This window comes from Daucus carota, chromosome 8 (genome assembly GCF_001625215.2).
Source record: "Daucus carota subsp. sativus chromosome 8, DH1 v3.0, whole genome shotgun sequence".
Lineage (NCBI taxonomy): Eukaryota > Viridiplantae > Streptophyta > Magnoliopsida > Apiales > Apiaceae > Daucus > Daucus carota.
The window spans coordinates 27,358,473-27,385,084 of record NC_030388.2 but is presented as its reverse complement, the minus strand read 5'-3'; the positions used below and the strand labels follow the sequence as shown (position 1 = coordinate 27,385,084).

General features: G+C 34.3%; 2 protein-coding genes and 1 long non-coding RNA gene across 3 annotated transcripts in view; 2 read left to right on the top strand and 1 right to left on the bottom strand.

The window, feature by feature from the left end:
• The first annotated feature begins 1,426 nt into the window (after nt 1-1,426).
• On the top strand, nt 1,427-8,581 carry LOC108199830 (protein FAR1-RELATED SEQUENCE 7-like). Its single transcript, XM_017367821.2, has 3 exons — nt 1,427-1,672; nt 5,430-7,762; nt 8,224-8,581. The coding sequence occupies exon 2, from the start codon at nt 5,438-5,440 to the stop codon at nt 7,748-7,750; it is 2,313 nt and encodes a 770-aa protein (XP_017223310.1). The 5' UTR covers nt 1,427-1,672; nt 5,430-5,437; the 3' UTR covers nt 7,751-7,762; nt 8,224-8,581.
• A 1,692-nt stretch (nt 8,582-10,273) lies between these two features.
• The window catches only part of LOC108199783 (uncharacterized), a 45,041-nt gene continuing 28,702 nt past the window's right edge, over nt 10,274-26,612 (bottom strand). Inside the window, exon 3 of the long non-coding RNA XR_010286347.1 lies at nt 10,274-12,627. This is a non-coding gene — a long non-coding RNA (uncharacterized LOC108199783). The remainder of the gene's footprint in view (nt 12,628-26,612) is intronic.
• LOC108199782 (uncharacterized) lies at nt 10,591-24,431 on the top strand. Its single transcript, XM_064082896.1, has 22 exons — nt 10,591-13,045; nt 13,604-13,941; nt 14,151-14,245; nt 14,334-15,100; nt 18,436-18,574; nt 18,647-18,847; nt 18,934-19,065; nt 19,152-19,341; nt 19,424-19,544; nt 19,635-19,829; nt 19,923-20,158; nt 20,649-21,368; nt 21,460-21,600; nt 21,677-21,739; nt 21,890-22,045; nt 22,127-22,278; nt 22,361-22,714; nt 23,025-23,202; nt 23,329-23,460; nt 23,564-23,698; nt 23,793-23,990; nt 24,093-24,431. Exons 1-22 carry the CDS (start codon nt 10,591-10,593, stop codon nt 24,216-24,218), a joined length of 7,224 nt encoding a protein of 2,407 aa, XP_063938966.1. The 3' UTR covers nt 24,219-24,431.

The window sequence follows — 26,612 nt, the reverse complement described above, 5'->3', positions numbered from 1 at the left end:
CATGAAGGTCAATTGCGATACTACTATGTTCACAACTGATGTAGGTTGGATTGTTCGAGATTTGATTGTAATACTTTTTAGTTTAAAGAATTTAAATATTGTATTTGTTAAGCGATCTGAAAACAAAGCGGTTATATGTTCAGCTCGTTTTTTGTTTCTTAATCAGGTTGTAATTGACAGTTCGAGGGTTTGTCTCGGCTGGGTTTCAGTTATTTATTAAATTCTTCGCTTTTCGTCAAAAAAAAACTGATATTTTCTATTTATATAATTCTAAATATTAATAATATATTATTTTAAATTATAACCAACTAATATAGCCAATACTATCGGAAGCACAATGTCTTACTTACATGTTGAGTAAATTTCTTGCAGATCCAATTTAGCCAATAATTATAGCCAACAATTATAACGAACGCTATTGAAGATGCTCTAAATTTATTGCTAAGGAGACATATATGTGCTCTAATGAGATTATCCATAATTGTCTTTATGTAATTGTCTTTTGTAACATTATACCTAAGGGCTAAGAGCTCATTTGCTTCGACAAAATATAACTAACCGCTATATTTTTTGTTAAAAGGATGGAGTGATATAATTTTTAAATAATCTTTATAAGTACCACCTATATGCTAAATATATTTTAGTTAAATATTTTTGGGTTGGAGATGCACTTGGTCGATTATTTTAACCGGATTCAATATTCTCGCAGCCCAACCGGTCCGCTGACAGTGATTCATTCACGCTCACAGTGCATATCTACTTGTATATATCCAATCCAATATCCAATCTATACTATACTATAAAAAGCCAACATGGGTATAATTTGTAGTCGTACAAAATTTTGGTTTGGTACTCTCTTCTAAAACTAAAAGTCTACACAACATGTAGATCTATTAAACAGTTTTATATACTAAAAACACTCCTTATGTATATTGATATCTTATTAAATATAATTTATAATATGTTGAAAAAGGTGAAACTACTGTTAATAACATATATTAATATTAAAAAAATACTTATAGACAAATGTATAAGTAATTATAAATATACAATTTTTAATATCTTTTGTCTAAAATACATATAAATAATTAGAGACGCTACTTTTTAATTATAACGTATTTTACTCGAAATTTAACTCTAACGTGTTCTATTTCGTTATGAACACGAACCATTACGTAACATATGAAGATATATGAAATATGAAAAATTTGATTTAAAATTAATTGAATAATATAAATTGTGAAAGCTAAATTTCCGTCAGTTGGTTAATATAATTTAACTAAAATCCAATTCATTAAAACTAAAATACTAATAAAATGGTGTTAAAATTTAAATTATAATTAATAAATTACGAATTATATACTCGCCCGTGCTTTGCACGGGTTAAAGGCTAGTATATATTAAAAATGAAGAAAATATTACGTGTATACATAATTACATACTATAATATATAATATATATCTGAGGAGAGAGTGGAGCTGATTTCTAATCTGCAATCAATCAAATCATTGATTCTCCGATCAGAATCGATGTTTCGCCTAGCCTCCCCCAAATTTCTCCCGCCAAAATCGCCTGGATTTTGTATGTGTTTTGCATTTACAGTTAGAGCCAATTAGCTTAGTAATTTGCGGTGGAAAAACCCTAATTGAGTTTCTTGGATTGGTATGTCAAGGTATGATCAAAATCCTAAAACCCCGTTTTCTTTCTAGTGCACTTTATCTGTCACTTGGTGTTTGCATGTGAGTGTATATGTGGGATTGTGTTTTTGATGTGTTTTTTTAATTAAAGTTGGCAACTTTATGATTTTTGGATTGTGGGTTTTGTGTAGCTTGGTTTTTGGATTAGTATTTATGAGTTTAATTGGATTTTTGGATTGGTTTAGCTGCTTTGAGTGGAATTTATCTCTGTTTGTGCATGTGTGTGTGGGGAAGGGGGGGGGGGGGGGGGGGTATAGTTGATGTGCTTTACTGATTGAAACATCATGTGTTTTAGGAAGTTGGTTTTTTGTGTAGTTTGGTTTTTGGGTTTATATCTGAATTTGATTGGAATTATGATTGATTCGTCTGTTTGAAGTGAAATATAGCCGGTGTCTGTACTTGTATGTGAGTGTGTGTGTGTGGTCGGGGAGGTTTTGTGCGTGGAGGTTTTTGTTCTTTTCTCGATGTGAATGTGTGGAAATTTGTGATTCTTGTGTGTTATTTAGAGAAGTTATGAACATTATGATTTCATTAAAGTGGGTTTATGCGTAGCTTAATTTATTGGTTAATATTTTTGAATTATAATTTGGATATCTGAATGCGCAATTATCGACCATGGATTGGCAAAGTGGCAAGACACTGATTAACGATTTCTCTCATATGTTTAGAATTAGGGCCTTTAACGTGGATAGTCACCGGAATAGGTAGTTTTTTTCTGAACATCACATGGCTCCTTTTATTTAGCATTTGAGGTGTGTTTTTCAATTATCACTCTATACTAAGTGGGTACACGAGAACTCTTTGTATGCATGTAGATTCTATTTCTTTTATTAGAACTCATAATACTTTTGAGAGGCTAGTTATGAATAATGATTAATTAAATATATTAAGTTACTTAAAGACTCACTGTACAGCCATTGGCTATTATCAAGCTCGTAAATTACTTGAAGAATCTTGAATGACACATGAGAACTGGTTGTTTAGCTTTCTCTCAGTTTTAATTGAAATTAGTGATGGGAAAAGCTAAAGCTACATTAGCGTCAGTAAATTACGGATAGGTCCCAATTGACTTGAGAAGACTACTTGCTGATTAGTCATCATTGTGATAACAGTGGTACATTCTATTTGGTCTAATGACCATGGTTTTGGTGAAGAGAATTGAAACGTAGTCTATGAGACCAAGTCCAAGAAACAGAGTTTATTTTAGTATATTGATTATGCACCCTAAGCACAATAGGGATAATATATAACCGCAAGGATATTTAACTATTGCAACTAGTGATTTAACTAGTTTGTTACTTTTTACCATAATAGATACTATGGTTCTGTTTGGGAGTGCTGTTAAAAACTGTTGTGTTGTTAAAAAAAGTGCTGCTAAGAAAGTACTGTTTGGTATACAAAACCAGTGATCACCAATTGGTTTGGTAATACTTTCTATATGGGATTGGAAAATATTGTTTATGAGGATCTTGAGATCATTAATGACTGAAGTGGCATAACCTCTTCCAAGAAATGTTAGAGTTTAAACTTAAATTGTTTCTGTTAATAGCAATAGTATGTGAATCATACAATTAATATTCTCTCATTAGGTTGTTCTTCACTTGTTTGTGTTTTTATGATGATTGCAGGTAACAAATGTTTAAGCCACGTGCATGATAATCTTGAATTTGGTTTAATAGTAATCCCTGTTTAACTTACCTTATTTTTTCAGAAATAAGTCGCTTAGTTCTGAAAGAATTACATTAAATTTTTACTTCATTTCTGAAAACAAGTGACTTATTTCTGCCAATAAGGAATGTTAAACACCTTACGTAATACTAAACAATATTATGTGAATGTGATATTTTCCCCCGAATAACAACCAGACCAACATGCCCTATGTTATCCTAAAAGATAAGCTTCTCTGCCACATTCCACACTGAGGGTTTCCCTTTCATATGTACACATGATATTAGGTTGCTATACAAGTAAAACCAGTCGGACTTGAACAAATATAATTAAAGCAGGGAATTTTGTCAACCAAATTTGTGTGTTTCTATTTCCTGATTTAATATAATATATGAATTTCAGTAGACAAGTTATTTTTACACTATCTATTTTCTGTGCTATAGGTTTGAAAAAGCGAACCCCATTGCAATAAGTGAGGCTTAAGCTTAAAAAGCCCCAAAAAGTGACAAAAGTGGGCTCTTGCAAAGATGCATTAAATAGTTAAAATTTTACTAACCTGGGCCGGGACAAACTAAATATTACCTTATGGGCTTGGCCCACTATGACCTTTATAAGAGAAATAACAACTTCTTGTGGCTCATCTACAACTATGCTTTATTCCAAAACAGTGTCTCGTATACATTTTGTTTTGTTTCTGCATACGCGTCAACTTTTTATAGTAGTAGTGAATGACATGTCCTGAAGTCTTATAACAGATTAACAAGTCATTCATATCAAATAGCTTAGGGAATTATGTTTCGGTAATACATGATTTTTACTTTCTATAAGTGGATAGTATCATGCTGATAGTATCCCTACTTACGTGGGCACCCATATATTGATGGAGGGCATGTGGTATATGTATACCAATTAGAGTCTCACTAAATATACAAGTTAACGGTTTGGTTTGTTTAATCATATCTGTGTGTGATAGTGGTTTAAGAATTTGATTAGATTTATGTGGAAGCAAGCTCTCTGTAGACAAAGGTCCTCTATCAGTGTTTGTAGGAATTAGGATCACTGTAGAACCTTAATTGAATACTGTTGGGAGAGTATTTGAGTGTTCTTAATGAAAGCCAATTCTGATGAAACACTTTCTTGATCGCAACTGTTGTAGTGCAGTTTAGTTGGCTAGTATCTGCTGTGTACAGCTTTCAGGTTATGCATGATTTGTACTGGAGTCATGATGCCATCTATAAGTTTGCAATCCTCTGAATGATATTTTTTGACCGTGAGATTATGCTGAAACAACTTGTTATGCAAATTTTCATGAAAAAATAAATTTTGGTACAGTAGTCTGGATAATTGTCAAAGTAGTCTTATAGTGATCCTTAACTTGTTGCAGGGTTAAAATGAACACAAGTTAATTGAATACCACACTCAAAGCTCTGATTGATATATTTATACGCATAAGTCATCAAATTTGTTGCTTTAGAACTTAATGAATTGGCATTCGGCCTTGCCTGGATATATACGGTCTATCTATACTCTATACTATAATATTTTAAGCGCATAAGGTTATTTTTGGTTGGTTCTCGGTCTGACTCATTTTTTAATCATATAATAGCATTATCATTATTAGAATAATATTTTAGCTGACAATAACCTAACAACTAGAGTTCTAATATTAAAATGTAACAATTAACAAGTATTTCATTTTACATAAATAATGGGAAAAAGAAAAATTAAAAAAATTATTTTTGAACTATACTTTATAAGAGCCTCAAAATGCGTGCAAACAGTGAACGTAAACATCCTGATGGGACGGAGGGAGTAATTGTTTGATTATCTCTAGCACATGATGTTTGTGCCCCTCTGTGCTTGATTTACAGTTTAGGTTATTAATGCAGACAAATATCATTTCATGATTTTGAAGGATATTATCTGTACTTCTTTTCCCTGCCTGGGGTTATTTTGTAGATAGATAATAGCATCAAGCAGAAAAATTAGTTCTGTTGATCATTTTGGTATACTTGTAGCCTGCTAATCCTTTTTACTCTTCTTTACATGTTTTTTATTTTTCAGATACTGATATGAATAGGGAAGAGTTAGCAAACGCCATGACAATCCGAGCAAAACAGACAGAGCTAGGTTTTTTTGAAAGTAATGGACATAGAGAGGATGAAGGTGAGTCCAAAGTTGAACCATATGTGGGTTTGGAGTTCGACTCGGCAGAGGATGCACAAGAGTTCTATAATATTTATGCAGCGCAGTCAGGATTTAAAATAAGAATTGGTCAGCTTTACCGATCTAGAACTGACGGGTCAGTTGTTTCTCGAAGATTTGTTTGTTCCAAGGAGGGGTTTCAGACAAATGCTAGAACTGGTTGTCCAGCTTTCATCAGGGTACAGAAAAATGACTCTGGGAAATGGATTATTGCAAATGTCAAGAAAGAACATAATCATGAGCTTGAACTTCCTGGTCAAATTCGTCCAGCTCGTATACAAAGGAAAACTTTTCCAGCTCAAAGATCAGCAGCACCGATGTCCTCCAGAACTGGAATCAGATCATTTGAGGAAGATGGTGGTGTAATTGATCTCAAACGTCTGAAAAGAGAGGAAGAAGAAGGAGAAACTAAATTAGGATTTGTTGGTGAACCACAAAAAGGTCTGGAATTTAATTGCGCCAATGAAGCTTACAAATTTTACAACGCATATGCTGCTAGTGTCGGATTTAAAATTCGGATTGGTCAGTTATTTAGGTCAAAGAATGATGGTTCAATTACGTCTCGAAGATTTGTATGCTCAAGGGAAGGGCGTCAGCACCCTACAAGAGTAGGTTGTTCTGCATTCATGAGAATACAAAGACAGGAATCAGGACAATGGGTTGTTGATCGTCTTCATAAAGATCACAATCATGAACTTGATTCTCCGACAGATGCTAGTAGAAGAATATCAGGCACTCCAAAGGTTTTTAGGGAGGAAGTAATGAGTGAGATAGAAAACTTGGATTTAATTGAAACAAATGGAGGTTTCAGCCTTGTTAAAAAAGGACGGGGAAGTAATATTGGAAGTGACTGGTACAATGTGCTTTTAGATTATTTTCAGGCTCAGCAGGCAGAAGACACAGGATTCTTCTCTGCTGTGGAAGCAGATGATGGCAAAATCATGAATGTGTTCTGGGCTGATGGCCAATCTCGATTTTCTTGCTCTCAATTTGGGGATGCGATTGTGTTTGATACAACATATAGGAGATGCAGCTATACTGTGCCGTTTGCCTCTTTTTTCGGGGTCAATCATCACAGACAACCGGTGCTTCTAGGATGTGCCTTAATTGCTGATGAATCAGAGGAGTCTTTCACTTGGGTTTTTCAATCATGGCTAAAAGCTATGTCGGGACAGTATCCTCTGTCGATTACAGCTGATCAAGACAAAGCTATCCAACATTCAATTGCACAAGTTTTTCCTGGAACTCATCATCGCTTTTCGACATGGCAAATGTTGGCAAAGCAACACGAGAACTTAGGTGCACTACTTTCCATTGATCCAGAGTTCAAATATGAATATGAGACGTGCATTTCATTGAGTCGGACACCGAATGAATTTGATTCAAAATGGAACATGCTTGTCACTAAGTACAATTTGAAGGAAAATGGTTGGTTGAAGGAAATGTACAGAATGCGCAAAAGTTGGGTACCTTTATATCTAAAGGGTACTTTTTTCGCAAACATTCCTGTGGATGGAAGCATGAAGAATTATTTTGGTACACTTTTGACTGCCCAAACACCCCTAAATGAGTTTATTATACGATATGAGAAAGGTCTTGAGCAACGGCGGGAGGAAGAGAAAAAGGAAGACTTTAATTCCTTTAACATACCTGCAGTTCTTCACACGAAGGACCCGATTGAGGAACAATGCCGGAGACTTTACACGCTCGCAATGTTTAAAGTTTTCCAGAAAGAGCTTTTGGAGTGTTATGGATATGTTGGAATGAAGGTAAACGTGGAAGGTGCTATTAGTAGATTTATGGTGCAAAAATGTGGCAATGGAGATGAGAAGAAAACTGTTGCCTTTAATGCTTCTAATCTTAATATTAGCTGCAGTTGTAAGATGTTTGAATCTGAAGGCGTGCTCTGTCGGCATGCACTGAAGGTATTTCAAATAATGAACGTGAAAGAACTTCCCTCGCGTTACGTTTTACATCGTTGGACCAAAAATGCCAAGTACGGCATTCTGCGGGATGTTGATTCTGGGGGTGGCTCGCAAGATTTCAAGGCCTTGATGCAGTGGAGTCTAAGAAAAGAAGCTTGTGACTACATTGATGCAGGGGCAGTATCCCTCGAAAGGTACAAACTAGCATTTGAGATCATGCAGGAGGGTAGAAGAAATCTCTGTTGGCAAAGCTAGTTGAGAACTTTGGTAAGACACCAAATTGCTTCTTTTTCTTCCTTTTTTTGTTTTTCCAGTGAACTCCAATGTCAATCATTTTGGTTGGATTTTCCTGCCTCACCTTAAAAAATGAATGTATTGACATGTCCTCATGTGATGCTTTCTTTCTGCTGCTTAGATATTGTAGTTAATCAAAATATAGTTAGTCTAGACTTTGCTTGTAATAGTGTGTGATGGAGTCTGTGATGGCTTTGGCTCCAAGTCAATGTTTTCTGTGTATCGTAAGAATAAGCTATATTTTTGTCTAAGCAAAAGCCTGGCTAGTCCGTGTCTCCCACTCTCCCCCTCGACAAGAATAAAAGATTAAATTAAGTTAATCTTTGAATTCATCAAATAAAAAACTTATTACCTATATTATCAGCATGACATTACCCTACCTATAGTTTTCTCCTCGTAAATTTGTCTGTTGATGTTTCTTCTCCTATGATTAGGCAACAAAACATACTGTACGTGGGAACATGGCCTGTATCTCAGCTTGTAACTTGGATGTAGAAACACAGATGCCTTGATGTCACTTTGAGGGGAGTCCTGATGCCATCTACATATGAGCCAAGACGGAACTCAGTGTTTTCCTATATTCGTTGTTATTGCTGTTTCTGTACTTGTCGCAAGTATATTGGCATCTCTTTTTTCTTTTTTTAGTTGCTGTTGAATCCTGAATTTAATGGTCAGTAGCATGAGACATGGGGAACTAAATGACTTGGAGCAAGTTCAAGCCAGTTTCTTGTCTTGCAGCAATGACCTTTTCAGTAAGGGTTATGAAGGATCTCTATGGCTTTTCGGTTTTTAGGTCTTACTTGCATACTATTGGAATATATTTTCCAGTCCTCAAATTTTGCTTTGTAGTTTAAAGTTGACTTTACCAGACCCCCATGCAACCAACAAATCTTCGCCAGTAATCCAGTATTTAGCTTAAAGCAAGTACAGTAACGTATTACGTATCTGCAATGTGTTTTTACATATTTCCGGCCACAGTAGCACACAATGGGCATGTTAGGCTGAAAAGTTTAAGCCCTTATTATGGGCTTATTTTTTTTTTTAATGCATGTTTTTATAATTGTTTTGGATATAAGTGTTAATGAGGTGTTTAATATTCATTACATGGAAAAATAAGGCTATTTCAGGAAAAGAATAGATAGAATTTCATGTACTTTTTTCTTCTGAAAAATAAGTTTATTCAAATGGTCAACGTGCAAGAACAGAGTTTTGAACCATTTGCCCAAGTTTAATTAGTCTAAGGATTAAAATGTACTTTACCGTAATGACTTAATCTTTTGTTTCCTCTTACTTCAGGGGCTTACTGGCTGTTAATTCATCTAGACAATACAATTTCTTTTAATATAATTTATAAACTAATTTCACTATTTTGTTCATTTCCAAGAATAAATATGGACGTTCTTTCACATATTAGCTACTCATTAATAAAATTACGGTTTGGCTAGTGTGTGTCCATGAACACATGCTAAGCACTAACATTAATAAAAATGGAGGGTTTTGATTGGTGTGATTGTTGTAACTGCAGGGGTTGCAGGGGGTCCACCATTATTAAAGAAGGTAAGCCAATAGAAACCCTCCAATTTCATAAATTTTGGTGCTTAGTGTGTGCCCATGGACACACCATAGAAAAACCGATAAAATTATATATTAAAATTAATAATGTATTCACGGAATCAAGATAATAAATATGGCTGAAAAAGAGAAGATATTATTGGAATTTGCGTAATATCTTCGAAAGTGACAGATTGTTGTATTCCTTAACTTCAGTTGCAAAACGAATGTGAACGAGCGGAAAAATATGTCGGCCAAGAGTACTCACGATTGCAACTCCACGGACTTTATTCATGACCAGGGGCAGATTAGCACACGGATGTAAATGTTAGGGGGATGCAAGTAGATTCTCGAAAAATACTTATATATTTTTAAATTTTGTGATGATATATTTATAATTTTGTACAAATTTAGAATAGTGAAAAATTGTAAAAGAAAATTTTAGGGGAACACGAAAATGTATATATATATTTTTATATATAATGTACACTAAAAATACACGAAATGTTTCGGATCGGATAAAGATTTCAAATTAGATACACGAAATTAATAACGAGCGCATACAAGTTTCACAGTACATGAAACACGAAAATACACTAAACAAAAATATACGAAATCAAACAATTGCCACCTCTAATTATTAGTCTCTAACAATGCACGGATATGCAAATATTCGAATGGAGTTGAAATTTAGTATAACTTTCATTTCGAGTTTGCTCCATCAATTCAAGATTTTTGATAGACAGTTTCATAGCATAGTTTTAGAACTTAGATTCGCAGAGGATTCAAATTCGAAGCTTCAAATTTTATCCCAATATAATATATATATGAGAGTACTAATTGCTCAAAGAAGAGCGCCATAATCCACTCTTCAATCAAAAAATAGAATTTTTAATGAGAGGAGTGTAGAAATCATAAAATCTATTTAGAACCTTTCTCTGATATCTAAGATTTAGATGGACCTGTTTTCTAAAATATCAGTCGGATATTTACTGTCTAAAGTGGAGCCAACAATAATTTAGTACCAGGACTCACAGGCTTACAAATATCTCTTAAAAGTGAGCATATTTCCTGGGAAATTTCCAGACAACTAGGTTTTTCTGGTAGCAAATGTGATTCCAAGAACTTGCATTCCAACATCAGATCAATTTACAGCAGTTCTCACTTCTCAGCACTCATTACTGGTATATAAATCAACACAAAAGGTCTAGAATGTAACAAAGGAAACAATAAGGAGGAAATATTTCAAAATGAGCGGAGTTGACAAATACCGGACATACGTACTATCCTTGTTCCTCGTCTGCCTTGCTCTTATCATCTGGACTTGTAATGCTAGGCTAAGTGGAAATGAAAGAGATCGACAGGCATTGTTGGCATTCAGAGCAAAGATTACTCATGATCCTCAAGGAGCTCTTGGCTCGTGGAATTCGTCTCTGTTTTTTTGCAACTGGGAAGGAATTTTATGCAGCAAGGTCAAACAAAGAGTCACCAGCATAAACCTTTCTTCTAAAGGTTTGGGGGGTTCTATGTCTCCTTATATCGGAAACATGAGTTTTCTGAGTGAAATCATTCTCTACAACAACAATCTTCAAGGCACGATTCCTCAAGAAGTAGGCCGCCTTTTCAGGCTAAAAGTTCTGAGCTTAGGACGAAATGCTTTGGAAGGAAGCATACCAGATACCTTGGGACTACTTGATAGGTTAGTCAGTTTGGAACTTTTTTCCAATAAGCTGTCAGGTATGATTCCTCCTATTTTCAATCTCTCATTACTGAATGTCTTCAATTTGGCCAATAATCTACTTCAAGGAAGTATACCATCAGACTTTGGATTTGCTCTTCCCAATCTCCAAAAAATTCAGCTATCAAATAACAAATTCACCGGGAACATTCCCATATCACTTTCGAATGCTTCCAGGCTTCAAGTTATTGATTTGCAGTTCAACAATTTTAGCGGCCCCGTGTCTATAGATTTTGGAAGGTTGTTGCATCTTCAAAATTTAGTTCTGGAAAGTAACAATCTAGGACTTGGGGGGCAAAGTGACTTGAGTTTCCTCAACTCGTTGATCAATTGCAGCAGCTTAAAAATATTGAAGCTAGGGGGCAATAATTTTCGAGGATCATTGCCCCATTCTGTTGCTAATCTATCAAATGAGCTAACAATGATAAGCTTAGCAGATAATCGGATTTCTGGTAGCATCCCTTTAGAGATAGGTAAATTCATCAACTTGATATTTTTATCATTAGAAGGTAACCGGTTCACAGGCATCATTCCCCCAGAAATTGCAAAACTCAGGAAGTTGCAACGAGTTCTTCTTTCTAACAACAGACTTTCAGGGAACATTCCTGCTTCCATTGGCAATCTATCTATGCTGGACGAGGTACATTTAGAAAATAATGAATTGAATGGAACCATTCCTCCCAGTTTTGGACATTGTCCAATGTTGGTCCTCTTGGAGTTGTCTCAAAATAACCTCAGTGGAAGTATACCCAGCAAACTCTTTGATATTTCGCCTTTTTCTCTCAAGTTGAATCTTTCTCAAAACCATTTGGTTGGATCACTACCAGCAGGTGTTGGTGCTTTGAAAACCTTAGTTGAATTGGATATCTCAGAAAATCAGCTTTCCGGTTTGATTCCAACACAGCTTGCTGACTGCATTGCCCTCAATTCACTAAACATGCAAGGGAACTTCATTCAGGGTAACATCTCACAATCAATGAAAAAGTTAAGAGGCTTGCAATATCTTGATCTTTCTCGTAATAAGTTATCTGGGAAAATCCCAGATTTCTTGGAAACCCTGTCCTTGAAATATTTAAATCTAAGCAGGAATAATCTCGAGGGAGAGGTACTTAAGAAAGGAGTATTTGCAAATGCAAGTGCATTTTCAATAGTAGGTAATAAAGGGCTCTGTGGAGGCATACCTGAACTCCAGCTACCAAGATGCAGTAGTCATGGATCACATAAACACAAAATGTCGTGGGTACAAGTTTTGATTGTGATTAGTTCAATACCAGTTCTTGCCATTGGTTACTATATATGGCTTAGAAGAAGAAAAGAAAAGCCACCGAGTTTTTTGGGGTCAAAGACATACACATCACCCATCAAATTGTCCTACAAGCTACTCCATGAAGCAACTGAAGAATTCTCACCGAACAACTTAGTCAGCGAGGGTAACTCTGGTTTAGTGTACAAAGGGAAAATTTCAAGTCCACCAGACAATGAGACATTTATTGCAGTGAAAGTATTTAAGCCTCAAGCATCCAACCAGTTCATCACTGAATGTGAAGCCCTGCGAAATATTCGCCACAGAAACATTATTAAGATCAAAAGTACATGCACAGGCTTCACAGATATCAACAAAAAATTCACAGCTATTGTTTACGACTTCATGGAGCATAAGAGCTTAGATAGGTGGAAGCATTTAACAAGTACATCATCTCATAATGAGCACTGCATGCCTCAGATTCTGAACCTTGGTACCAGAATAAACATAGCGATCGATGTGGCTAATGCACTTGATTATATTCATAATCAAGTGGACAACCCCTTGATACATTGTAATTTAAAACTAAGCAATATTTTGCTAGATACAGACATGAGCGCCCATGTATCAAATTTCGGAATGGCTAAGTTTCTTACAGATTTAGGCAGTACAAGTCAGAGCAATTTTGATGGATTTGCAGGAACTCTTGAATATGCACCTCCAGGTAAAAAACTAAACCGTTCCGCTTCATACATATAAATTTCATATTGTGAAGTTCTTTTATTAAACATGTAAGATTTTTTCAGAGCCATTGCCAAGTTAGAATTGAATGTGTTACTGTTAGGTATATTAAAGCTTTTGCCTTCTTAACAATTAACATTCAGAATGACCTGAAATTTTCTAAATTCCTGTTTAGCAGTAGAACATGAATTTTGGTATTTATTGGTTCTTTTGAATTCTTTCTCCAGCCTCTTCATCGTCACAAATATCAGAAATATGTCCTCCAAATCTTTTCCTTGCATCTATTTCAAGTGGTGATTAAAATTCTAAATGTTTACCCATCTAACGAACTGGTGGAAGTTGTCTAAAAGTGTATTTAACAAGCGTTGATTACTCTTTATGGCCAATAAAAGAGCACCAAAGTCTGATCCAAAACAAATAAAACTATACAAATGGTAGTTTATAGGATTAGTGATGGCTTAAGAAACTAGTGTTCCAATGATTAATTCAAAGCCTTGCTGGAAATTTCTAACTATTAGCACTCTGATGTTCAATGCACAAGAGTACTATCAGGGAAGCATGGTGTCAACCAAGGGGGATGTCTACAGCTACGGAATAATATTACTGGAGATGCTGACGGGGAAGAAAATTACTGACCCTATGTTTCATGGATCGTTTACGCTTCAGAACTTTGTTTCCAATGCCTTGTCTGAGAGGGTATATGATATAATCGACCTATTCATTCTACACGAACTTAACAGATATGATCCAGCAAGGGCAAAGGATTGTCTGAAAATGCTTTTGGACATTGGTGTGAGATGTGCTCAGGAGTTTCCACAGTTCCGACCAGACATTAGAGATGTCTTAAGTGTGCTGGAAACCATTAACAACATCTTTAAGGTCACTAAACTATGTTTCTTATTTCTTTCTTTTTAAAATCTTGGATTTTTAGCAGTAGACTAGATCGGTAAGTGCTGGTCCAAATGTAAATCACTAGCCTCTTTGAGGTTGTTTAACTGCATAACAACCCTTCTCTGGACGATTAATGTTTATTATATTATTATTAGTTTTTATGTTCTAAAAATTGAAAAATAAATGTTTTGCTTCAGGCTAGTAGAGTTGATACTGAGGCATATCCTCAAGGAAGTTTTCAAGCTGCATTTTTTATGGCTCAAAGATTCAAGAGATCTCTACTACGGAACAGGCATAATTTTCTGTACTTTAAATGCATAATTATTTATAATTAATAATTTATCAATCACAACTTCAATTAAATTTACGAAATGGTGTAGGATAGAAGTGCCCTTTCAAAGTCCTGGAGTGGAAAATTTCAATAGAGCCGACTGGACAATAGACAGAGCAGGACAGTCTATCAATCCTTTCCCTGAGATAATTTCAGATTCAGTCACAGTGTCATACATGGATCTCCATAAAGCAACTAATGGATTCTCCTCAACCAACTTAGTAGGTGCAGGTGGTTTTGGCTCTGTTTATAAGGGAATGTTTCGTCAAAAAAAATTTCATCATCTCATAAGGCATGGTAATATAGAAGCCGGTACTGAAGCAGCTGTTGCAATCAAGGTATTTAACCTACAGCGAAGAGGTGCAGTGAGAAGTTTCAACACCGAGTATCAAACCTTAAAAAAGCTTAACCACGAATATATTGTAAAGATCATAACTACATGCACAAGTGTAGATCATGAAGGCCGTGATTTTCGTGCTATTCTTTTTGAGTTCATGGATCATGGGAGTTTACAGACGTGGCTGCATCCAACAGATAACATAAACGATGATGGGCCCAACCCACCTCGAACGTTGAGCCTTCTTGCAAGAATAAATATAGCAATTGATGTAGCCTGTGCACTGGATTATCTTCATCGTCAATGCACGAATTGCATAATTCACTGTGATCTGAAACCAGGCAACATTTTGATAGATAAAGACATGTTTGCACGTATTGCAGATTTTGGATTGGCAATTTCTCTTCCTGAATCAGCAAATATGACCCAGTGTAGCAGCGCAACTGGTATGCGAGGAACCACTGGATACATAGCTCCAGGTAAAGTCACTATAAACTTGAATTAAAAAAATATGAATTCTTCTGGAGCTAATTGTAAGGATAGACTTGTTCTAATATGTGTGTACCAAGTATGTTTATTAATTTTTTTCATAAAATAAGAAGATAATAAATGAGATGAGAGAGCAAATATAAGAGGAGAATAATTTAATTAAGCTAATGGCTGACTCCACTATACATGAGCTTAACCTTTCAGTCCTTCCATCTTTCGAACGTCTCCTGAGAAAGGGTACCCCAGCTGGCGTAGCCAGAAAATATAATAGTGGGGCCAGCTTAATTAAAATAAATAAATAAAAATATTATATCAAGATTTTATATTTTAACGTGAAATTTAACTCTTTCGGGTAAACTTTTCTTATTTTGTTAGGCGAGTAAACCTTTCTTAGATTATATCATTATATATATAAAGATATATTAAACTCTAGATATATACTGAACAATTATAAATTCATTGGTCTCTTATACCAACTTATAAATTACTACTTACAATTTTTATGCGCTTCTTAAAATTCCTACTTCAATCCTAATATCTTAAAAAGATATCATACGAAACAAAAGTGGGACGTATAGTGATATTTAAGTGGTATTTTAAAAAGAGACTGAATATAAAAAAGTAACAACATAGACAAGATCCAATTTACTACTCCCTCCGTCCCACTGGACTCTATACGTTCACTATTTGACATGGACTTTAATGCTTCTATAAAACATGATTCTATAACTTATTTTTAAGATTTTCTTTTTCTGAATAAAAATTTAATATTCAGAAAAGAAAAATTTTAAAAATAAATTATAAAACTATATTTTAGAGAAGCATTAACGTGCGTGCGCCTCCCTTGTGTATACAACTCACGGGGACGGAGGGAGTAATAGCTATTATATAAAATTTAGGTAGAAAGTGATAATTATTCATAACAATAAACAAAATCTTTAATTTGATTGTATTTGATTTTTAGTTTTTTTAGTTAAAGAAAATAAATTATAAGAAATTTTCTTTTAATATTATTCCTAAATATATATATATATATAGAGTCCCACTCTATGGAGAATCAGTTTATGTGGAGAACCATGGAGACCCCTTATCCAGCCCTTAAAATTTTAATATTAATCCAACGGCTGATATTAATTTTGATATAACATATAAAAACAGAAATCAACTAGCCAAAAACAAACACAGCGTGACCGTTATACACACACCTATACACACGACTGAAGAGAGAGAGAGAGAGAGAGAGCTAGAGAAAGAGAACAAAGGAAATTCGACCGAGCGCGTGATTTCTGGCAAGCAAGAGAAGGCGAATTTCAATCAGAGATTACGAATCACAAACACGATACAGAATGCTGGGAAAAGGTAACCGAAATTGACGATTTCAGCTTGTTTTTACACTCGATTGTAATGTTTTTACTGATTCTGTAATAGAACCTCAGCATAATAATTTTGCGAATGTTTTGTTATAATTTGAGCTTGATTTGACTTTGATTTGATGTTGCATGTGTGTTTATGCTTCTAAAATCGAGTCGATTAAGGAATTTATAAGTTTAGGTTTAAGAAGCTATGATTCTATTATAGAAACACAGATATATTAAGTGTTTAATCATTAATACCTAATTAACATAATGATTCTATAATTTTTTAAGCTATAGAGTCAATTTGAATATGCTTCACTTTTGTCAAAAGCATCAGGAATGTAGAACTGGTTCTACTGTAGATTCATTAGATTAGAAATCCTCAGAGCTAGATATTATGTGAAAAACAAATGATTCTGTGATAGAGTCAATGTAATATGTTGTAATTTGTTTTTTTGAAAGCATCAGGACTCTAGATCTGGTTCTACACTGGAGTCATTTCATCAGTAATCCTGACAGCTATGTGTTATGTGTAAAACAATGTTTCTGTGGTAGAGTCAATTTGATTTGTTGTAATTTGGTTATTTGAAAGCATCAGGAATGTAGAACAGGTTCTACAGTAGAGTCATTAGATTGGAAATCCTCAGAGCTAGGTATTATGTGAAAAACAAATGATTCTGTGATAGAGTCAATGTAATATATTGTAATTTGTTCTTTTGAAAGCATCAGGACTCTAGATCTGGTTCTACACTGGAGTCATTTCATCAGTAATCCTGACAGCTATGTGTTATGTGAAAAAAAAGGATTCCGTGGTAGAGTCAATTTGATTTGTTGTAATTTGGTTATTTGAAAGCATCAGGAATGTAGAACTGGTTCTAAAGTAGAGTCATTAGATTGGAAATCCTCAGAGCTAGGTATTATGTGAAAAACAAATGATTCTGTGATAGAGTCAATGTAATATATTGTAATTTGTTCTTTTGAAAGCATCAGGACTCTAGATCTGGTTCTACACTGGAGTCATTTCATCAGTAATCCTGACAGCTATGTGTTATGTGAAAAAAAAGGATTCTGTGGTAGAGTCAATTTGATTTGTTGTAATTTGGTTATTTGAAAGCATCAGGAATGTAGAACTGGTTCTAAAGTAGAGTCATTAGATTGGAAATCCTCAGAGCTAGGTATTATGTGAAAAACAAATGATTCTGTGATAGAGTCAATGTAATATATTGTAATTTGTTCTTTTGAAAGCATCAGGACTTTAGATCTGGTTGTACAGTGGAGTCATTTCATCAGTAATCCTGACAGCTAGGTATTATGTGAAAAACAAATGATTCTGTGATAGAGTCAATGTAATATGTTGTAATTTGTTTTTTTGAAAGCATCAGGACTTTAGATCTGGTTCTACACTGGAGTCATTTCATCAGTAATCCTGACAGCTAGGTATTATGTGAAAAACAAATGATTCTGTGATAGAGTCAATGTAATATGTTGTAATTTGTTTTTTTGAAAGCATCAGGACTTTAGATCTGGTTCTACACTGGAGTAACATCAGTAATCCTGACAGCTATGTGTTATGTGAAAAAAAAGGATTCTGTGGTAGAGTCAATTTGATTTGTTGTTTTTTTGTTTTGTAAGATTATCAGAAATGTTTAACTGGTTCTACAATAGAGTAATTGTATTAGTAATCCTCAGAGCTATGTTTTTTGTGAAAGACAATGATTCAGTAACAGAGTCAATTAGAATTGCTGTACTATGCTTTTATAATGAAACAGAATTGTAGATATGGTTCTACAGTGGAGTCATTATATTAGTAATGATTATAGCTATGTTTTATATGGAAAACAATGATTTTGTGATAGTGTAAATTGCATATCACTGTAATTCATCAGGATTGTAATGCATCAGGATTATAATGTATCTGTAGTTTGTCCTATTAAATATTTTCAACACACTGACTGTATAATACATCGCAGGACTTAAAATAAAATCCGGAAAGAAGAGTGGAAGCAAAGCATCAGGACAGAATAAAAATAAAGGAAAACGACTACGAATAATCTGTAGAACGCGTCATGAAGGACAACTGGACACAAAAAATTTTGATGAGTATATGAGGTAAATTATTTGGCACATTATAACTATTAGGCAGTTTGGTAATTTTGGTAACCTATAACATGTTTCTTATAGGTTGATTTTGAAGATTATACCAGAAGAAAGGAAGACAGGATGTTCGTTTTTCGACCCTATGTTCTTCATATCATATATGGATGCAGTTAAAAAGGCAAAGAAAAAAGATTGTACTGCAATTGAGAAAAGCAATGTGTGGAAGTGGATAAAGAAGCAAAAGATATTTGCTTGCAGATATGTTTTTGTTCCCATCTGCCAAAGGTATATAACAAAAACGTAAGACCTTTAAATTATTTTACTGCTCCTAATGGACTAACTATAAGAATGTGGGTTTAATCATTTGACAGTAATCATTGGAATCTTCTCATACTCTGTAACTTGGGAGAAGATTTGGAGATGAATGAAAAAAGTCCATGTATGCTGTTATTGGACTCACTTCAAGAAGCAGAACCAAAGAACCTAGAACCGTGCATCAAACAGTACAATCTCTATTTGATTAGTATTTTAGAATTTAATGATTTATTTATGACGACTGTGTTGTTTTAATAGGAACTTTTTCATGCAGATTTGTGTACCAAATGTATAAGAATGAGTCAGTACAAGGAACTGATGATGTTTTCCAGTTCGATTTGAGTATTCCAATGGTTCCTCAACAGGATGACGGTGAAAAATGTGGATACTATGTTCTTTACTATATGTTCAAGTTTTTGATGTCTTGTCCAGAAAACTTCAACATTAATGAACATGGTGGCTTTGTAAGTATATATTATTATTTAATTCTACTATTTATAATATATTTTTGTTAACAAATAACAACCAAATTAAATTGTTTAACAGATGAATAGCAGTTGGTTCACAGAGGAAGAGATGAACAACTTTTTCAACAATCTATCATCAGAGAAATTGCATACTGACCAAATGCAAGCTTCAGAAGACATAATTGTGGTCAAGGAAAAGAGTATGCAAAATTCAATCTCATTTATTTAGAATAATATAATCACTTTGTAGTTTGTGTTGGATTACAATTGTGGTCTTTGTTGATGCATAGATCTTTCAAGTAATATGGAAGTTGATGGCCAAAATGTCGATAATGAAATTGCTGCTGAAGAAATTGATAAACTTTCTAAAGATGAAGAAGAGGCTGAGATGGTGGTACAATGTGAACCTATTCGTTCACTAGTTGTGTACACTCCAGAGAGCTCACAGGAGCAGCAAGAACCCAACCAACCAACACCACCTGCATGTAAACTTCAATTAGAATAATATTTTTTATATTGTATAATAAATAGTGCTATCCAGATTTCTTATGTCTAACACTGTTTGTTTTTGTAAACAGCTGAAACAATTGCCACTCATGAAAAAGATGGCAAGGAAAAGCTGGCTGCTGCTGCACCTTCTGTGAGAAAATCTCCAAGGCTACAACCTATAAAAGAAGATGAAGAAGATTTCTCTATTCATATTGTCGACCCTGAGGGAGGAGAAAATGCAGAGAAGGGACCAGCAGAAAAAGCACAAAGAAAAGTAAGGGCGACAAAGAATGAAGGTGTCAATAAAAGGAAAGCCGTAGAAGAGGTACATAGTTACACTATAACAGTACTTGTTCATTGTTCATCCCATTTTACAACAGTAGACATATAAAATATACATGGTTTCTATTGTATTGTACAGTTACACATTTGTAAAAACATTTTAAATGGTCTGATTCTGTAACATAAGTAAAATAGTGCCAATTTTTTAATAATTATAGTTGGTTCCACTTTAGAAGCAAAATTAATGATTACTGATGAATACATCAGGATTACTGATGACTGCATCAGGATTACTGATAGTCATCATCTCAGGTAGTAGCACTGTTAAGCTATTATTCTAAGATGAACTTTAAAAATACTTGATTCATATGGATCATAATGATTAATAATAAGTACATCAGTATTGCTGATGAGTGCATCAGGATTACTGATGAGTGCATCAGGATTACTGATAGTAATCATCTCAGGTTTACATTCCACAGTAGAACTGTTGAGCTATGTTCTAACATGAACTTTAAAAATATTTGATACAGGTACAACATAATAAGGAAAAGAAATTGAAGAAAAAGGTGGAAGCAGAGAATGAAGATGAAGAAGTGGAAGAAGAAGAAGAAAAAGATGATGATGAGAAACCAAAAAAGATTTTAATCCGTGCTTATCCATCAACATTTTCAAAAACAATCTCAAGGCTGTCTGAAGCTCAAAGGCAGTGGGTGAAATCTGCTGGGTTTGGTGCACTCCTTCATTTTACTCTTGGTGAGGAACTGCCACACAAGACAATAGTTAATTGCTTATGGTGGTTCGAGCACAATAAATGTGAGTTTGGTCTATTCCCAAATCGGAATCTTAAAATAACAGAGGATGATGTTTTTGACATAATTGGTCTACCCCAAGGGAAATTGGATGTTAAACTTGAAGATTCTAAAGATAAAATCCAAAGCTGGGGCAAACAATTTAAAGAAAGGCAGCCAAGCAGGATCACTGAAAAGATGTTGCGTGAAAAGATTGCAGAGTCTCGTGATGCCGATGAACATTTCAAGCAGAACTTCATGATTCTGATGGCTAACCTTTTCATCAGAACAGATAAAACGTCCTTTGTTTGCCCCAAAATCCTGAGGTTCAGTGGTAATTTTGACAATGCAAGAGACTACAATTGGTGCAAACTTGTGATACAAAATTTGAAAGAGGCTCATGAACAATGGTGGAATGATCCAAAAACACAATACTACACTGGTTGTTTTGTTTTTCTTCTTGTAAGACACCTTGAAACATTTGATACTCTTTTTTTACTATATATGTATAACTTCTGCCATCGTCTCTTATGACTTTCTATTTTGTCTGTAGTACTTTTATCTAGCTAGGACAAGCCATCCTGATGTTAGAGTGAAGAAAACATGGCCTGCCTTTGTTGGCTGGAAGAATTCTTGCATTGATGACAGAGCAAAGAGGGAGGGTCTTGATAATAATTTTGGTTATGGAGATATTGTAAGTAGATAGTCTATATTCTTTCTACATATAGTCATGAATATATAAAATGCCAATAATTTATATAATTATGCAGGTTCCAGAATTTGAAACTCCTGATGAAAGCAATCAAAATCATGTGAACTCTGAACTGTACAAGGTATAAAAATAATGAAAAATGAAGATGATTCTATAGTAGAACCACCATATTATATATAACTGTTTTTGATCATGTATCCTTTTTAACTTGAGTTTTTGTTTATTTCCATAAATAAATGAATATAAATGATGTTTTTATTCTATAATACAGGGTGGGAATAGCAACTTCACCACACCTAAAGAAACATTGAAGGGCGTAGGACCCAGTCGGCTGTTTTCTCCACAAGACAATGTTGATGCATCAATATTGTCAATTGCAAGAGATGTTGAACAGAATCACAATAGCACTGAGGTGCTCACAGAGGATGTAAGAAAATTTATTAGAATCAAGTAATTTACTATAGATTCATAACTATGTGCAAGTACTAACATACATTAATGAAACTAGGAGATATCATCAAGATTACAGCATCATTTATCACAAATGGAAAAGCTGAAGAAAGAATTTGGTGAAACACTTGACAAGGGGAAACAGCTGTTCCCAGAAAGTGATAAAATGAAAGAATATGAACAGAGGTTTGAAGAGATGACAACAGGAAGGTGAAAGATTTAAATAATACTTTTACTACATAACTTGTTTAGATAGATTCTTAGAATTCTTTTTTACTCTTTGGCAAAACAGTATTGATAAAGGCTGGGATTTTTTCACATACAAAGACTGGAAAACATTTGACATTTTAATGCTCCCGGAAAATGAAAGGGCTTTTAATAAGATGCACGACATAGATGACTTTTTAGATGATTTAAAATTAGGGGGTCAGGTGGTTGATAGTAATATTTACACAAAACATATTACTAGGAATGAGCCAAGCTATGCTGCATATGGACTCAACAATCATCTGAAAAGGGTACTCAAACCAACTGATCATCAGAAGTCTCCATTCAAAATCCGAGTGATTGATCTCAACACACAAAGGTTCAGCAAAGATGAAGAAGAAGTATGGAGCTGGATTAATGGAAGAAAGAACCGAGCAATGTGAGTATATATTTAGTATACATTTTAGTTTCAAATATCAGATGGTTATTGACTATAATGACTCAATCGTGATTTATAAAATATTATGATTCAGTGTTAGAGTCATTTGGAAACCATTCCATTCCTTTAAGTAATGATACATGACAGTATTTGGATACTGACTGTATTTCACAGCTGTCAAATAAAAAATCATCAGTATTTTGATCCTGACAGTATTTCATATATATATAATCCTGACAGTATTTAATATGGTTGACACTATACTTTGCAAAAGCAAAAGCTAATAATTGACTCTGTTTTAAACATGCAGGATTGAGATATTCCTCTGGAACAACGTTACTTGCTTGAAGCATCACATTCAAAGCCTACAAATTGGAAAAGAAGTGTTGTTCCATGTTGTTGATGCTTATACAAGCATACTAAACGAAGATGAAAAATTCAGAGCAGCAGAGTCTCCTTATAGGTTTTTCTGCAGTACAATGGTGACAGTAAGTTAATCACAAATAATCTACAGTCTGTTATTTCATATTCCATGTTATATATTATATCTGCAGAACTCATATTATATGTTTAGAATTTTTATTAATAACTGTTATATGTGACTTTAATCGTAGATGGGAAATGTTGTTAAAGGAAGCCAATTGGTAGCAAACAGTACTGATCCAAATATAACATACATGAAGTTCAAATCCAACATGGATGCAATTTTGTTCAAACACGGAGTTGATATTAATCATGTTGATCTGGTATATACTCTATCCATATTTATCATTTATAACAATGTGAGATTATTTCCTATTTTCATATTTAGATTGTGAGTAAATATATTTGTTTTTTTTTCAACCAAAGATCTTCTTCCCAATCTTCTCTGGAAACCACTTCTACCTGATATGCTTCAATTTAAGGAAGATTTGTGTTGACATAATTGACAACCGAAGTGGAGACCGTGTAGATATCATGTATGATGGAATACCTGAAGCCCTGGTATGCAACTTTTTCCAGTTTTAAATAAATATAGTAATTTATGTTTTATTTGATTATATTAACCAACTATTATATTTTTAACTATACGTTTCAGCAAGAGAACTTTGGGTTATACATGGCACAGAAAAGCCCAAGAAAAATCAAGTTCTTAAATAATGCTCCAGTGGAACGTCTAGAAATGAAATGGAGAACTTCAAATAAGAATGTAGACTCTGGAGTGTTTGTGATGCATCATATGGAAACATATATGGGATATACTCTGCGCAACTGGGATTGCAAATTTGCTGCGGAGGTTGGATGCAAAACTAACTTTTGTTTCTAAAATAATTTCAAGTTTGGATTAGATATGTGTTTTTTTCTCTTTTATGACCATTTGTGACAATCATATTTACAGGGTATTGAACAGAAAAGGCAATTGGAGAAGGCAAGAAAAATATATGCTGCAAAGATTGTCTACTCAGAAATAAACATCTTGAAAGACCACATGAAAACAGAGATAAAGTTTGTTAATCAGAACTAGACTAGACTGAACTTGTAAAAATATATTGATTAATCTTGGATAATTGTGTTGCATCAGTATTTCTGTTCCTGAAGTATTTGAATACTGACTGCGTTTCACATCTGTCATATTAAGATCATCAGTATTTTGATCCTGACAGTTTCATACATGTAAATAACTCTTAACACATAATTCTCTTGTAGAATTAAATTTGTGAATCAGAAGTGGACTGAGCTTGTAAAAATATTTTGTTTAAGCTTGGTTAATTGTGTTGCATCAATATGTCCATTCCAAACAGTACTTGGATACTCACTGTGTTTCAAATCTGTCAAATTATAAATCATCAGTATTTTGATCCTGACAGTATTACATATATGTATTTTAACTCTTAACACATGGTTCTCTTGTAGAACCAAATTGTCATCATCAGTATTTTACTTTTAAGACATGATTCCCTTGTAGAATGAAATTCATGTCATCAGTATTTCCAATCCTGACAGTATTTAATCCTTAAGACATGATTCTCTTATAGAATCAAACTAACATCATCAGTAATTGATTTTTAACATATTCTGTATGTTCAAAAGACATGATTCTCTTGTAGAATCAAATTTAAATCATCAGTATTTTTGGATCCTGACAGTATTTAAATCTTAACACATGATTCTATTGTATAATCAAATAAACGTCATCAGTATTTAATCCTTAAAGACATGATTCTCTTATAGAATCATATTTGACATCATCAGTATTTTGGATCCTGGTAGTTTTTCACAGCTGTCACTAATTCACTTTTAGCATCATAAGTAAATTGAATTTAAACACATTAACTTTACTCATCAAAACATGATTCTTTTGTATTTCACTGAAAACGAAGTCAGAATTCAGAGAGTCTCTTGTTTTCTATAAATAGAGTTTCATCTCAGTTTACTTTTTCTCACTTCTTCATCACCATCTCACCATGTCTGCTAAAGATCTTCTCGCCGAGTTTGTTAGGGCAGTGGAGTCTGATCCTCCGCCACTTATGCCAGATCCGAACGCGGTTCCTCCGCCTCCTCCTCGCCCAACCTTAGGCGAACTTCAGGTCCTCATCACCGAGCTTCAGGCGAGGATAAGGATGCTTGAAAGGCGAAACGACCGCCTTGAAGACAAAATGGATGAGCTGCAGGAAGAAGTGAAGGAGTTGAAGATGGAGAACTCCTTCTTAAGGGATAAAACTGATAACGACTACTAAGTCGTTTGCTTGTAATCCTCGCCCCATCACGGGCTTCTATTAATGAAATATTTCCATTGTGTAACTTTTACTTCTTTCGTCTTCGACTTTTATTTTCATAGCAATCGATGATTATACCATTGGCTTTTATACTTAATCAACCACAATAGATTAAAATAAATTATTCAAAAACACAACATACCAAAAAAGATTAGATGCAATCAAACATTCATTTTTCATTAATAATAATATATTTAAAAAAGAAGACAGTACATAAAGGAAGACCTATCTAACCTAGCTAGCCCATCAACTAGAAGACTGCTTCCTCTGCCTTCTTCGCCTCCTCTCCTGCTTGTGGAGGATACTGGACAGCACCCCGCGAATCGAATGATCCATTCGCGGCGTCCTGATGGCAGCAAAGCCTCCTTGCCTCGGCTTCTTCATCACACGGAGGCGCTCTCCATGAAGTAACAGTTCCAGTGTCAGAAACTGGACCTCGAGATGTGTCTGAGTCCATTTCTTCAACAACTCATCAGGGAGGCTGAGAACATGGTAGCGAACACCCCAAACAGTGACGCTGAAGAAGCGCTGGCAGATGCGGACGGAACCGTCAGAGAGAGACATTTTCAAAAAACAAAAGGGTTGGAGAAAGAAGATGAAGGTTTTAGAGAAGAAAGGGTTTCTGATATGAGTGTTAAAGTACGCTTACATGCATGCCTTTTTATAGAAAAGTGTATTAAAGAACTGAAGAGACATTTATTTTAAAAGGAGGAGGAACAGTTAAAATCAATACGTATTGGGAAGAAGCATGAATACTGGTGCAAGTAATTATGATTCCGTAACAGAAGAACAAAAGTTTTGATTTTCATTTTCATCCAAACGACCGTTTATATTATCTATGAATTAAATTAGTAATTATGAATAAAACAAATAATTTAATAAAACCATGTATGATTTTATTTAGTTTTTAAAACTTATCTTTCTTAAAAACCAAAAAAAACAAAAAAGTATTAACATTGTAATATGGTGATATAAAATAATAAAATATACAGTAGGAATCAATTATTCTAAAACCCAAACCATAAACCAAAACCCCAAATTTTTAATGATTTTAAATTATTTATTCCGCCTACGTCTCGCCGGCTTCAGGGCCTTCGGGCCCTTCAAGCCACTCCTCGCCTTAATTAAGGGTTTAAAGGCTC

What these genes read in the sequence shown, in the direction of transcription:
- LOC108199830 (XM_017367821.2), top strand. Translation starts at nt 5,438, where the DNA reads ATGAATAGGGAAGAGTTAGCAAACGCCATGACAATCCGAGCAAAACAG.
- LOC108199782 (XM_064082896.1), top strand. Translation starts at nt 10,591, where the DNA reads ATGAGCGGAGTTGACAAATACCGGACATACGTACTATCCTTGTTCCTC. An exon ending in TTAATGAACATGGTGGCTTT is followed by an intron (nt 19,342 to 19,423) that starts GTAAGTATATAT and finishes ATTGTTTAACAG; the next exon opens with ATGAATAGCAGTTGGTTCAC. An exon ending in AAAGGAAAGCCGTAGAAGAG is followed by an intron (nt 20,159 to 20,648) that starts GTACATAGTTAC and finishes TATTTGATACAG; the next exon opens with GTACAACATAATAAGGAAAA.